Source organism: Acipenser ruthenus, chromosome 6, assembly GCF_902713425.1.
Source record: "Acipenser ruthenus chromosome 6, fAciRut3.2 maternal haplotype, whole genome shotgun sequence".
In the NCBI taxonomy this organism is placed as follows: domain Eukaryota; kingdom Metazoa; phylum Chordata; class Actinopteri; order Acipenseriformes; family Acipenseridae; genus Acipenser; species Acipenser ruthenus.
The window spans coordinates 58,646,068-58,661,371 of record NC_081194.1 but is presented as its reverse complement, the minus strand read 5'-3'; the positions used below and the strand labels follow the sequence as shown (position 1 = coordinate 58,661,371).

The window sequence follows — 15,304 nt, the reverse complement described above, 5'->3', positions numbered from 1 at the left end:
ACAGAATGTGCATACCAACATGTTTTATGCAGGGAGGATATTAACCCCCTCCCTGCTGTGTTACAATATATTATATATATATATATATATATATATATATATATATATATATATATATATATATATATATATATATATATATATATACAGTGCCTTGCAAAAGTATTCAGACCCCTGACCAATTCTCTCATATTACTGAATTACAAATGGTACATTGAAATTTCGTTGTTTGATATTTTATTTTAAAACACTGAAACTCAAAATCAATTATTGTAAGGTGACATTGGTTTTATGTTGGGAAATATTTTTAAGAAAAATAAAAAACTGAAATATCTTGCTTGCATAAGTATTCAACCCCCACACATTAATATTTGGTAGAGCCACCTTTCGCTGCAATAGCAGCTTTAAGTCTTTTGGGATAAGTATGTACCAGCTTTGCACACAGTGTCGGAGTGATTTTGGCCCATTCTTCTTGGCAGATTTGCTCCAGGTTGTTCAGGTTGGTTGGACGACGCTTGTGGACTGCAATTTTCAGTGGGATTGAGATCAGGACTTTGACTGGGCCACTGTAGGACATTCACCTTTTTGTTCTTGAGCCACTCCAATGTTGCTTTGGCCTTGTGCTTGGGATCATTGCTGAATCTCACCTGCAGTGGCTTGTCACACAATGGATTATACCACAGGATGTACGTGCTGTTGTTTTAAAGAAACATGTCACAGTGCAAGTGTTATTGGATTTACAACAATCGTAGAAGAATAGTATTTTGTATTAAAATGTGTAACAAGTGTGAAGTCTGAAGTTTTAAAATCTGCAATGGGGTGTATTTGAAAGGCAGGATTTACTTGCACAAATATTCTGGAATGAGCGGCCCGAGGACATATTCCGGAAGATTTTGCTAGCGTAAACGCTACCAAATGCGTCCTTTTATCCTCTCAAAAGCTGGAGTTTGATTGAGACACAGCCAGAATATTTGCAAGCGTAACTGCCCTGAGGACATGTTCCAGAACAATTCAAGAAACTTCCCAGCAGGCACTGCACGCAAGACTGTTACGTCATCACTTTGCTGCATTCCTGTGATTAACTAAGCGGCAGCAGTAAATACCAAGATTAAATATTCACAGGGTTATTACATGAACATAGTCAAAGTCATTACACCACAGTGTGAGACGTCTTCAGCTTACAAAGTGTGTGCGCTCATTCTCTTCTCCTGAGAGAAGTACCCCCTGCTGTTTCAAACAAGTGTAAACGCACCCTTCCGGAACAGAATGTTTCGGAATCCTTTCGAAATGATTCCAGAATGCAAGTGTCTTTTATTATCCTAAAAGTTAATTCGCTGCTTCTTTCTAGAAATTCATTGTAGCTCACTTCTGGCGTTTGAACAGCAGCACAGATGGGAATTATAGTGTGCAACAAAACACAGTAAACTAGTCGCCCTGGATAAGGGCGTCTGCTAAGAAATAAATAATAATAATAATAATAAACTGCACCATGAGTGCCAGAGAGGGTCAAGTGAACGCAAAATAAGTATTGTAGTGGACTCTGGGGTAATATAACACTGTTTATTGGTAAGAATCTAACATGAGAAACTAATATACAAGTCTTCTTGGGAGGAGTTGAAATATTTCTTCTAAACACCACCCATTTTGGAGTGAAGTGTGGGTCAGTTTGATTTAGTTTTCATAATGGGTTGAAAATTCCTGCACTTCATTGTTCTCGTTTCACAGATGAGTGGAAATGTGGTTTAATTAAACAAATGCAGCATCTTCACTCTTAACAGGTCTTGTGAGAACATTTGTCACTAATTGGTATTTCCTAACTGCTACAGACTTTCCGTAATTGCACAAGCAGTAATTAATCTGTTTGTTTCTGGCATTGTTTCAATTCCACACTCTAGTGAGAATTTTCTATCCCATACATAGAAGTTACATTTTATGCTTCCCAAAAAAGAAAAATGAAGCTGAGGGAAGAGTAAGAATTGTTCCCTTCCATTTTCATTTGCTCAAATTTCATTTCCTGTAAGCTCGTATTTGTAGCGCAGAACAAATGCCTAATTTGAGCTGGTGTAGAAAGAGCTTTTTTATTCCTCATCTCAAGAACTCTCTCCATGAACAACGTTAAGGATAGCAGAAGCTGCAGGGAAGTTCAGTGAAGCACAGAATATGCAGCTGGGCTGGGCTGGGTTTGGGAGTGGAAAACTGATCTGCACCTTTTTTCTTCAAAACACTTCCCCTATCCCCACTGGAAAACCTGAGCCTGCTGTGCATTAAATTTGAAGTTAGTGGTCTGCTAATTTCCCCCTGAAAACATACTCCCCTGCCATGCTAACATATGTACCATGTAACTAAAATGAGGCGTGCGCTGCAGGGGAGTCTCGAGTGATGGTTATGGTGCTGCTGGGGATTGAAAATCAAGTGAGGGAAACATCTAAATTAGGCTCTTTCATACTGTAGTCTGAAATTCAATCGATTAACCTTTCCAACAATTCAACATAATCTGTTTTTGGTTTTAAAAAAAGGTAAACATTTATTACAGTGTGAGTTCCATCGCCACCTCCACCTTTATTTCTTTTGTTGTGTAGATGTGATGCAGTAGCACTGATGATTGGCTGAATTAAGCCTCAAGTGACAGGTGTTACCGAACACAGCGCTCCCTCGATATTACACTATTTGATAATTCACAAATTTGGTAAATTCATTTAGGCCAAGTTAACAGTACATTGTAAAAATCCTGTATTTTCCTTTAGAAGGGGCTGTTCCTTGATTCAGTTTTCAATATTTCATGTTTTTTGATGTGTAAGTCAAAGAACGAAATTAAGAGGATGCATCTGGAAACATTCAGTATACTATTTCTGTGTGTGTGTTCTGAAGCGCATTAGTGGTTCATATTTCAATGGCCAGCTTGTAACAGTATCGAAAACACTGGTTTTTCGTGGTCATGGGTAACTGAAATAATCAAACTGCGAGTAATGGCCAGCTTGTAACAGTATCGAAAACACTGGTTATTCGTGGTCGTGGGTAACTGAAATAATCAAACTGCGAGTAATGACAAACAAATCAGGACTATCCCCTCTCTGTTTGTCATCCCTTTACTCATTGATTATTTTTGTGTTACCCAATTAGAACCATCATGCATCCTCTCTGTCCTGATTAGCTTTATAGAATTTTGGAATCCAATGTACAAGATGTAGGTACTTGGCCAGCCATAAGCTCCACTAGCAGCATACTATAGGAGGCTGTGTGGTCCAGTGGTTAAAGAAAAGGGCTTGTAATGAGGAGGTCCCCAGTTCAAATCCCACCTCAGCCACTGACTCACTGTGTGACCCTAAGCAAGTCACTTAACCTCCTTATGCTCCGTCTTTAGGGTGAGACGTAGTTGTGACTCTGCAGCTGATGCATAGTTCACACACCCTTGTCTCTGTAAGTCGCCTTGGATAAAGGCATATGCTAAATAAACAAATCAATAAATACTTTAGTGGTAGCAAGTTGTGACGTGATTTTATTCATGATGTCCCATCCTACTTTAATGACATTTAATGACCAGTTTGACCGATAGCCTTGTTTGGCTAAACGCTGCAGTTATGGAAACGGATTCAGGGCCTGGACAGAAACACAACAAGATGTCGGTTTTCAGATTAAACAGCATTTTATTACAGGGGTTCAGTCTTCATTTTGTACTTCAATTACTCATTTTTACAGAACAACATCATTGATGTACAATAACCTGCAGAAAAATCTTCATAACACAAACATCTATCTTACGCAGTTCCTGTTTTTTCAGTACTTTACTTAATAGAGATTTGACTCTAGAAATAAGGATTGAATTAAATGAAAACATGCTTCTTTATAACTCATTATGAATTTTTTTTTTTCAAATTAAATCCACACTTTGGCGCCAGGTTCTTTCACTATAGTGGACACGGCTGTGGGGTTCGTTGAGTATTGGCTGTTTTGGGTTAAGTGCTGGTTTAGGCAAATGGATTCTGATAATCTGGTGAAAAGGGTGGAAGATCAGCTCATTAGGTCCTATGTGCTCAAACAAACACATGGAGTACAGTATGTAAACTGCTCAAACTCACTTCCAAGTCAAATTTCATTAGTCACTATTTTACCAGATTCTTGCTACCAATTTAGAAGCATTTGTTCAGTCTGGTGCAAGCAATGTGTGACTGGATGAGACACAGGTGACTGTGAACACACACACACACACACACACACACACACACACTTTTGTCTTTAGGAGCTGCTCTGGTTCAGTTGGTTTGGTCTACTCAAGCCACGCACATTGCTAGGAGTGCACTTAGGGGGACCAAGTTCACTGGGACAGTTTGGGACTGACTTTTTAAATTTCATCGCAATGCGGTCTGGCAAGTGTAGCAGGGCTCCAGACAAACGTGTTGGTAGCCAAATCCAAATGTTGGGTACTGACTTTAGGAGCAACCATATTTAACTGCTTAAAATACGAAAACAACTTGTTATGACACTAAAGCGATACTAAAACAGTAATGATTAATCTATGCAGCTGATGACTCCATTAATCAAGTAAGCTGCATTACATTTGATTTTTAATTCCTGAAATGTTTTTTTGTCAGCACTGCAGTACTTCAGTAGCACATTGCTCTGGCTATTGGTGTCAGGGTAGGTTTGCACTTCCAAATTGCATTCCCGTCTTTTTATGCTTTCACAGTTCTTCCGTTTGAGAAATAAATTCCCTTTTCCCTGCAACAGCTGACCCTGCTTTAGTACAAAACTCACTCTACATTAACTGTTTTTCCTTATAGCAACACCTTGAAATGCTGTGCCTGCTTTTTTGGCTGAAGATATCGGCTCCTCATCTAACTAGGGAAGTTGCTGGCAATTAAGTCATCGTCAAACTTCTGGCGGTCAACAATATAACTGAATCTATTATATCTGGGATAGATGTAGCTGCTTAAAGGAGATTGAACAGATGAAAAAAAAAACTGTTTGTCAAAACTTTATTTTGGCCCCTACGCTTTGACTGGCGAAAGACAACACTGGTTTATTGGAGCGCTCAAACGTTTTTCAGCATGGTACAGTAACCTTTTCATTGTTTTAATTATTTACCCTTAATTATAAAATTTTCTTCATTAAAAATGTTTGGGGCATTTTGTTAATGGCACGTGTGCAACACAACCCATAGTGCATTTTTATTTAGTTTTTCGTTCTTGTTCTAAATTTCTTGAAAGCAACTTCATTTTAAAGTAAATGTTATATAATAGTATCCATCCCTTTTGTTGCAAGAAACTGGAGTTACCGTATTTCATATTATATACTGGTGTTAATACAGTAACTCTGGACTTCCAGACTTTTGTAATCGACCGGATTGTAACTGTTCCCTCTAGCACATGTGATATGCCAGCTTTTATATTATTATTTACAGGCCGACATCATAGCGCAGTCATCAATATTGACACACATTTTTAAAAGGGAGAGGTAGTATTTTTGGGGTTATTGACATGAAAGGTACTTGAGACACGTAAAACGTACCAGAATGCACTGTGGTGGAACTGTCCCAAACTGTTCGGTGAACATAGATCTAGAAATTCTAAAGAAACCTAATAAATTAAATGGCAAACATTTAGACTAGAAGTCTTTGAAATTTTGGCTATTGATTTATTTTAGTATTTCTAAAATTGAGCACTATTGAGTCTTTAGTAATTATGGATTATATGACTGTGCTAGCAGCTTACATGAGGAGATCAACCCAACTAGATCATCATCTGATCAGCTTAGACACACCCAGTCACACACTCTGTACAATCATACACACACAACCACGCACACAAAATATGAATATCTCCTTTATCGCAACCTGTGCACATATCCACAGAATACATTTCCAGATGCAACCTAAATAGGCTTCCTACAAACACGCTCAGTACACAAGACAATTAAACCCTCTGAAGGTTCAGTCCACTGTGTGTAGTCAAAATCAAACAATATTTAAAAACACTTACAAAGAGAAACTGCTCAGGATAGAAAGGAGAGTCCCTGCTTAAAGCCTGGTTTTCTAAGTTTGGGCAAGTTATGAAACAAATACATTCTGAAAATGATTAAATCACAAAGCTGTAAGCCTTTAGATTCAGGATCAGCTGTGGACTGCTGACCTTGCAGTGCCATCAGTGCCTGTATCCTGCTGTCAGGTTGTACACAGGACTTGGGTTATTTAGCACAGCACTTATAAAAGTTTCCCAGTGAAAGTATAGCAAAGTGTAATAAAGCAAAGCATGGTAAAGCCTATTAAAAAAATCAAATCAAGGTAAACTATGGTAAATGCACAGTAAAGCCATGGGAAAAGCATGAGAAAACTGCAAAATGAACATGCAATTTACTATGGTAAACCTTTATTAGGCCCTACGGAAATCTGTTGTAAAATTTCCAAACATCTGCAAACAGAAACATTTATTTTCTGCTAAGAACTTGTCCAAGTCTGCAGCAATGACTTCAATGAGATGGTGTTAATGAGAATTAATAAATAAAAAAGTAATTAAGCAAGCAATAACCCACGACAGGGTGCACAGTAAGACATAGGCCTATCTTCAACTACCCAGAAGTGCAGTAAGACATGTCTTACCACACACTCTGGAGTTGGTTACTGCTCTTAAAAAATGGCTCTATGTTTATGTTATATAAAACCAAAACAAACAAAAAAAGAAAAAAACAATTTTCATATTTAAACTAAGTTTTATGTAATGTATCCTTCTGCCAGTGCAAAATAGTTCCTATGCTTTGTCTTTAGAAGCTACACATTTGCTGGAAAAACTTAGTACAGCGGAGTACATTTGTAATTTGACAAACGTCTTATTGACATGTTTTATACACTTTGGTAAGTAAAAGTTTGAAATCACTTTTTTTTGTCATATGCTGTCCCTTCGTTGTTAAGATCCAACGCATCCGATCTCCAATCTGCAATGAATCCCGCCACACTTCTCACTGCCCTACAGATAGTGTTTATGCGCTGGTCTCGTGCCAGAAAAATTGAAGAAAAATTCACAACTTGTCAGTGTTTTTTCTATGCATTGAAAATTCTGGAAGTTGGAGCTAATTCGGAGAAGTTTTTTTCCCTGTGATCTCGGAATTGTGTTTTTCTAGAGGGACACATTTATTAAGGAGCACCTCCTGAAGGTAGGCTGGGGCATCAAGGTGATGTTTAGATAGGAGAAAGCGCCCCCTGCAGATCCGCCACATACACTCCTGGAATCTTGCCCACTGTGTCTGTCTTAACTGAGCAAAATATCTATAAATACATATAAATGAGCAAAAACCACCAGCTTTTATAGTCAGGGCCTAAGTGGGTTAAGCTGATCTTTGATTCAGCAGACAGCACTACGACAACAACAGACAGGCACACAATACTTCTAAGAAGATCATTTAGAAAACAAGGCCTTTTTAAAACAGTTATATACAATATTCCCCTACATTCTATAAAATGTGTCAGCTCTATTACAGGAGCAGATTTTAACCTCCTCAAGACTGTAAATCACACAGCAGTACATTTTACAAGTTTACCCCCTTTTTACTCCAGACATTCTAAGAACATTAAAAAAAATTACAAACAAGAGGAAGCCATTCAGCCCATCAGTGCTCGTCAAGTTCCAAGTAGCTGATTGTTCTCAAAACTTTAACAACATGGCTAGGTAACCCATTCCATACCCTCACCACTGCACTCTCTGTACCAAGTCTGTTTCCACTTAATATACAACTGTGTTTCCTCTAGTACTTCCTGTGGGCCTGGAAAGGAGGTCAGGTAAGGCACAGCAGTGAACTGCAACTGGCTGCTGCTGTCCGTGGAGAGGAGAGAGGCGTTGCTTTTTTAATTGTGTATCGATTGCTCTATTGTACCTGATTAATGGTGTCCCCTTGCCGTTCAATTATCTTTCACCCCTGCGCCCTGGCCTCCCAGCACCTCCTTTATGATTAAAACACAAATGATTTGCAGTGCTGCTTTTATTAACTGAGCCAAAGCTCTGAGAATGAATAAATAAAAAAAAATGGACATCACAGTTAGTCCTAATAACGCAAGCAAGTCCATACACTGGCGTATTCTTTTTCTAATGGATGTTAGTAGAAAAACCATACAGAATATTGTTATTTGAGAGAAACAGTTATTAATCACTGTTTCTACACTCAGGTTACTACTTGACCAGATTTTATTTTCTTAGTAAATGGATTTACGAAAATGGAAAAACAAGGCAATTTATAATAATGATATGCAAGCGGTGCTTTATTTTTTGTAGGAGGTAAAGCTGGTGTGTGGATAATATTCCTGCACACTCACACTCTCTCTCTCTCTCTCTCTCTCTAAGGACTGCTGCGCTCGCTTCATCCTTGTGACTGCATCGGCCTGGGAAATTACCAGCCCTGCTTTACAATCAGAGCAGAGTTTTCCAGCCTGGAGCCTCACCAGGACAGGCCTGAGGGCTCTAACAAACCCCCAGTGACACCAGCAAGCTTAATGCAGGCCTTCTTGTTGACACAGCCATGCTTCTCAATGCGAATCAATCAGACGCGCAATTATAGCCCCCTCAGTGCAGACCACGAGCTAATTATTCGGTGGAAGCTTGTTTAATATAAAATGCTGCTTCTCCCCCGACCTCCAAACTCACTGAGACACTCTTTCTAATGTGTACGGTAGATGGCGATTATCTCGGATTACTTCGCCCAGCAAGATTATAATTTAATTGATGTGACGTCATGGGTAGCTCTCTCCCTATCAGTTTTCATGCAACAAGGTCTCTTGACATCTTATCTGTGAATTTAAAAGAGAAAGAGCTGCGTGATGAGGATTCAGTTGCTGAGCCCTAGAAACAGACATGCTCACACACAGAGACAAGACATACACACGCACTGGAAACAGTGTGTTTCAGTGAGATCGAGAAAAAAAAACAAAACAATAATTAAAGATTCACAGTACTACAGTAAGACACACAGTACCCACCCCTAAGGGGCAGATGTGGGATAAAGTTAGGTCACTAGATGTCAGGGATGTTCGATTCAGTTTACATTTGATGTGAACGTTGAAAATACTTAAATATGAAAAATTACACTGCACACATCCTATAGTATAAAACACTCCGACTGAACTCCACAGTTGACATGCATGTCTTTGCCAATAGTTAATTTTCAGAAGCCTTGTTTACAACTACTTAAATCCCTGCAGGAAATCCCTTCTGCGGAGATGTACGCAGGTATAGATCACATGATGTGATGAGCTCCTCAAATCTAGCCTCCCAGAACCCCAAGGTGCACAGTTTTTTGTTCCTACCAGCATCTAACATTTTTTCATTTTAACCCTTCATATAAAAAGCAAAACGCATCACTCCCAGCCCTCGCAGAGCTGCAGCTGGCTGTAGGTACACTGACAGTTTTATGCACATCAAAACAAAACAAGAGAGACAGACAGGCCTATTGGACCTGAGAAAGTTTGAGGTTGACCAGAGGGCTCCTGTACAGTACAGCAACAACATATACAATATTTCAACAAAGAGCACACCATGGCTGGCAGCTGGGTTTCCATGCAGTGTTTGAGTCTCTTCTTTCACCTCTCAGTGGCGTGAGTGAGGTCTCGATGCAGTGGTGGGGGTGGGGGTGGGGGAGGTGGAGGGGGAGGGGGGCTGCAGGCTCTGTGCTCTGGAGAGCTGCGAGGGCCGGGACTGTGGTGAGCAGTTTGAACCCGAGTCTGATGGGTCCTGGCCAGGCTCTCCAGGGCTGCCCTCCTTCACCTCGCAGTCCAGCTGGGCTGGGCACTCGAAGTGAACGCAGTGGAACACCTGCAGGGACGACACACAACACAGTCATGTTACAACCTACAACAGAGAGCTGGAATGAGAATCTTTACCACAGAGCCTGAATGAAAGTCTTTACAAGAGCAGATTGGTATTACTGTGCCCCTTTATAACGCTTTTTTCGACAGCCATAGGTAAGAGACAATTTGTGATCCGCCTTATAACGAGAATGAAAGTGCTAGTGCAACGCCATTATGGGGCAAATACGAGTCATGACCATACAGTGGTATAAAGGGCCACCATATAACCAGGAAGCAATGTTTCTGGCTGGGATAAGAAACTATAAGAGAGCTGTAATCACATAAAAAAGAATAATAATCCTGGACTTTATGAGCCACTTTAGGATTCAATAATTGGGACAGTTTAACAGGTAAATCTGTTATTTTGGAATAATGTCCTGAAGTTGAAATCACACACGGAGGTGAAATCCCCTAGAAATCCTTGCTTGTATGCAGGATGTGTGCATTAACATGGTTCAAGCAAGTATTTATATTTCCAAAGCCCTATTTTTTTAAGGCAGCTCAAGGCACTGTTAAAATAATAACGTGCGAGAACCAGGTCCTATATTTATAATGTGTTCATGAATAAATTACTAGATTTGTTTGTACGCATAAAGTTTAGAATTGTGGCATGCATAATTAAATCCTGGTTTATCAATCTTGCTTACAAAAAGTGGAGCTTTGCATTTAAAACGCCCCTATATAGCCACATATGGTAAATGTAGTCATCTGTCACTGCTGTTTTCTAGGCGAGTGCCCACACTGCTGTTTTGAAGAATAAATTAAATCGTGGGGTCCGCCTGGCCATTTAGCCACAACATTTAGTAGACGGAGACAGGCATCACATATAATCTGTACATTAATTGAATGGCACTGTTTTCTGTTAAAGAAAATAAATAAATTTCCAGTTGTTGCTTTAATTGCTACCGGAGTACAGTCTATAGCACCGATTGTATTCGGGAACCCAGCAATTGAATGAAAAACCCTTTTTGCTCCAATCTGCTGTTCTTCCCTGCAGGGAAATTGAATGTACTGAGGACAGAGTGAAAAGAAACCTCAGGCATCAATGCACTAAAAGAGGCTCATGAAATGCCAGTTCTGTCTCCGATCTGCCTTTAAAAGGACCAAACATCTTGCACAATTCCATTAGGACTGCCTTTAAAAGCGGTATCTTGCGAAAAGTTTTTCTGTACTTGCCTGAAACACACTCTAGCTGAAAAAGCAGCATTAGCAAGGTCTTCCAGCACTGCGAGATCAGCCTTTAAGAGTGATGTTTTGACGCATTACATTACGTGAATTTATAGGAAAAATAATTCTTAATAGCCTACACACCTGCTACAGTCTATCATATTAATGTCTTCTGTAATTACCAGTACACAACCAAAACAAGGGAGTCACAAAAACATTACCTTCTGCTTAAGTAAGAATCATAGTGGTGTTAACCAACATTCATATCATACTACTCCCGAAATATTAATAACAATATTAATAGCAGCATATTTGGTATATAACAGCAATAACTTTATGAGAGTTATATGTGACAAACATTGCAATTTCAGTTAATGCTTGCATCAGTAACAAACCTCATGAGAACGTTATTTCACTGATTGCAGATCTGTAGCTGATTTAATAGGAGTCTGAGCTTATCTTGCAGTACCATCATTCTAACATATGGAAATGATCGTATGCATGTTCAATCGTGTGTGGCGCTACGAACATTCTCACACACATTTTTTTGGTGATAAATCACATGCTTTCTGTTTGAACGGTTTGGAAGGGAATACTTGCATATGGGTTCCATATTTTCTTGTTGTAGATAAATACTGACTTAACAATAAAACACAACATCAGTTGTGCATTTGCTGGTCCTTTTTTCAAATCTATTGCACGGTAATTTTGTATTGTGCTCCCACTGTTCTACTATGCATTTACCATGAATTATATATATATATATATATATATATATATTTAATATGCTTTCACCATGCGTCACTCTGCTTTGCTTTTATTATTGGAAATGTGTATAAATGGAGCACAAGAGGTGGCAGAGAGTTGGAATGTGTGTAAAAGGACCAGCAGCTTTGAACCGGGGTCACAAGATCCTGGTCACAAAATAAACACACACGTTGTGAAAAAGCTGTACAAAAAAATAAAAAATAAAATCATCAAACTGTCATTCCCGTGCTCATGCCTGGTAGATTAATCTGACAGCTGTGTCAGCATGGAGAGACAAGGTTACTGCAGCTTTTTAATGGCACCTAACTCCTCAGGTTTCCCAGCAGTAAAACTCAGTGACATCAATCTGCAGGAACCACTGAAACATGTGGAGACGTTTATCAATGAAGGGTCCTGGGAGAGACATAGAAATATAAATGTAACAAGCGCTGAATAACAAATTAACAGGTCCAGTTAGTGGCAGCTATTTCATTGTTGAAAAGCTCATTTGTTTATATTGTAGGGGTAGGTTTCTATACATGAAACTTGGCCGCAAAAAATTCCACATTACTTAGTGGACCTTGATGCTGAAATGACATCATTTAGCTCCCCCAATATTGTTTTTATTTTCCTACTTTGAGTAATAGCTTGTGTCAAATTATACCTAGAAATCTAATATTTAAACTCTCATTGGAGAAGGGTTGGACAAAAAATAAAACTGTACTGCCTGTGTCTTTATAAGTGTGTGTGTGTGTATTTGTGTGGGTGTTTGGGATGGCCATTTTCGTATATTTTAATAAATCAAATGCACGTAATTTACTAAATGTTTAAATTATTGCACTATTATACTTTACATCAATCTGCTACTGACTAAAAATAGTGCTTACATAACAGGAACACCAATAAATTAGTCTTCATTGGACAACTATAAAATATAAATAAATGTTTACATTAACTGTTTAAGGATCGTGATCGTGTTAACACGATCATACTGAAGTGGGCTTCTAGGACCGCGATCGTGTAAACATGATAAAAAAAAAAAGCACTTAGTTTTTTAGACTTACAGGGCCACCACACTTTGCAGTACAGGCTTGAAACACACATCAATGGATAGGGGAGGGACTGTCGTTCACGTCATGATATTTTTTTTTTTTCGTGTGACATCACTGAGAGGGGCATTTGGTGTCTAAAGGGCGGAGACTGTTTACAGCAGCCAGGAAGAGATGAAAGCAGAAACAAAACATCACAGAAACTTGTTTAGATCGAATAAACCAGGAAACCAGCTCTGTGAGGGACAGGCCACATCCTGGAAGGCAGAAGGTCACCAGGATTGTGTTAATGCTCAGGGAGGTCATACCCAATACTATCTTTTTAATGTTTTCATTTTGACAGTGTGTCATGATTCATACTGAAAACTTATCATGATTCTTTGATCTGTATTTTTGTTCACATGTTCTGTGATTTTGTTTGATATCTGTTTAAAATATTTGATTAAATCCATTAGACCTGAATGTTGCATTTCTTATAGAGATGTTTCAGTCCATTTAATCAGACACGAGGTGCTTTGTCCCAGTAAACGTTAAATAGGAAACACTTCTTGGATGTTGCCACTGCCAATGTGAAAAGACAACAACTCCAGCTAAATAAAAGTCTACATCCCAAAAGTGCGTCAATGATTCATACTTTATTAATTAAAACAAGGTAAAAACAGGTACGCTGATGCAGCGTAAAGCAGTGAAAACTGCTATTTTTTTTGAAGCGCTGGAACAGCAGGCAAATGGACGCTGTCTTATTAAATGGTTTAGCTCAGATAGACAGCTCCAGGACACACAGCTACATGAAAACCACAACACGACCCCGAGCTGCACGCAGGAGCTCCTAAATACTGATCCCCCAGAGCCCTATTGGCTCACACACACAGGGGTACATTTACATACACAAGGTCCAATCGCTTAGACCCTCAGTCCCGCACAAAAAACAGCTGGTTGGTGGAACCGACCACAAATCACAGTGCAGCCAACACAGACCCCATCTACATACATCTACACTGTGTACGTGACACCCCAGACAGCGTGTCAAGACTGCCTAGACTGCCTGCCCCCCCCCCCCATTTTTTTATTTATCTGTTAGGAGCTTGAGTAATTTAGAGCCATAGAATGAACTAATGATTAATTTAATATTTCTTTATAGTAAATACATTATGCTGCAGTGGCAGGCATAGCATAGTTAATAGGTCTGTTCAAACGATTTATATTTGTTGCAATACATAAATAATATAAAACGTCTTGTATGATGCTAAATAGCAAAAACGAGAAAGAAAATAAGCTCCAACTGGAGCTATGCAGCCTGGGGGGAGAGCACAAAGTCAGCCGACTTATGTTACTGGATTCCTGGGAAGGAGTGACTTGAGCTGCTGGCTTCACATGGGGCACAAGGCCATAGCGGGACATAACTAGCAACAGGCTGTAGTCCACACAAATACATGTAAATAGAAAAACTATTACAGCGATTTGCTTAATATCACATACAAAATGTGTAAAAAAACACACAAAATGCGAAATATATACAGATATAAGCAACAATGTACTTATCTGAACAAGGCTCTCCGTCAGGGCAGTTGAAAGAAAAAATGGTGCTGAGATCTGTGACTGCAGTCCTTTTGATCCCTCAGGGGCGGGGTCACGACTGCATCACAGGCTCAAAGAGCATGTTTGGTATAAAGTATTCAGGATTCAGGTATTTAGGAGGTAAATACCCATTTGGTAAAGGTTACATTTCCTACTTGAAAAGGGACCCACTAAACACATGATTGTGCTTAATTTAGAAATAATAAAAGAAACTTAATAAATTCATTGAGACAGAAATGCTTCTTTTAGTACTTCTAAAGGTGTTCGGACAGCGATCTAGAAACAAATCCTGTCTGTTTAATCAGAAGCTGAATGAAAGCACTCAGCAACCTGAGTGCTAATTCTCCTTGTAGAAATACATTGCAATCACTAATAATGTATCCCCCCCCCCATGCATGTAAAATTCATAAATTCATGATAGAATTTCAGGATACATGTATCTGAATTAGAAGCTGATTTACAATTATATATATAAAAAAAAAAATTTAAAGGGGGGGGGGGGGGGCGGCTTTGATTAGCGGAATCAGCAAGTGTGATGTGCATTACACTGAACACAGCAGCCAAAGCCTTTACTGAACGATGTTAAATTAACCCATTCAAATTCATGGGCTTTTTATGTTTTTCACTTATATATGGTGTTTTGTATGTGATGTAATTATTGTAGGAATGCATTATAACATCACTGATTATTATTATTTATTTTTTTTGATGTTTTTGCTGCAGTTCGCGCCTTCTTGGACAGGTCACCATTGTAAATGAGAACGTGTTCTCAACTGGTTTTTACCTGACTAAACAAGTATGTCAATAACATACATCCCTCTTTACCACGGCTGTAAATTCAAGATAAGAGCTATCAGTATGTTCAAAAAGTGCAACATACAAAATGGACAGACAGACACGTCCACCCTTAAGGGGCGTTCACACCGGACGCGGCTTGGCA

The 15,304-nt window shown here is 39.1% G+C and overlaps 1 protein-coding gene across 1 annotated transcript in view; it reads right to left on the bottom strand.

Annotated features, from left to right (window-relative positions):
• Nucleotides 1-3,624: 3,624 nt before the first annotated feature.
• LOC117411130 (BTB/POZ domain-containing protein 9-like) overlaps nt 3,625-15,304 on the bottom strand; it is a 69,888-nt gene continuing 58,208 nt past the window's right edge. Inside the window, exon 11 of the mRNA XM_034018304.3 lies at nt 3,625-9,788. Within this exon, the coding sequence (XP_033874195.3) occupies nt 9,564-9,788 (225 nt within the window). The 3' untranslated portion in view covers nt 3,625-9,563. The remainder of the gene's footprint in view (nt 9,789-15,304) is intronic.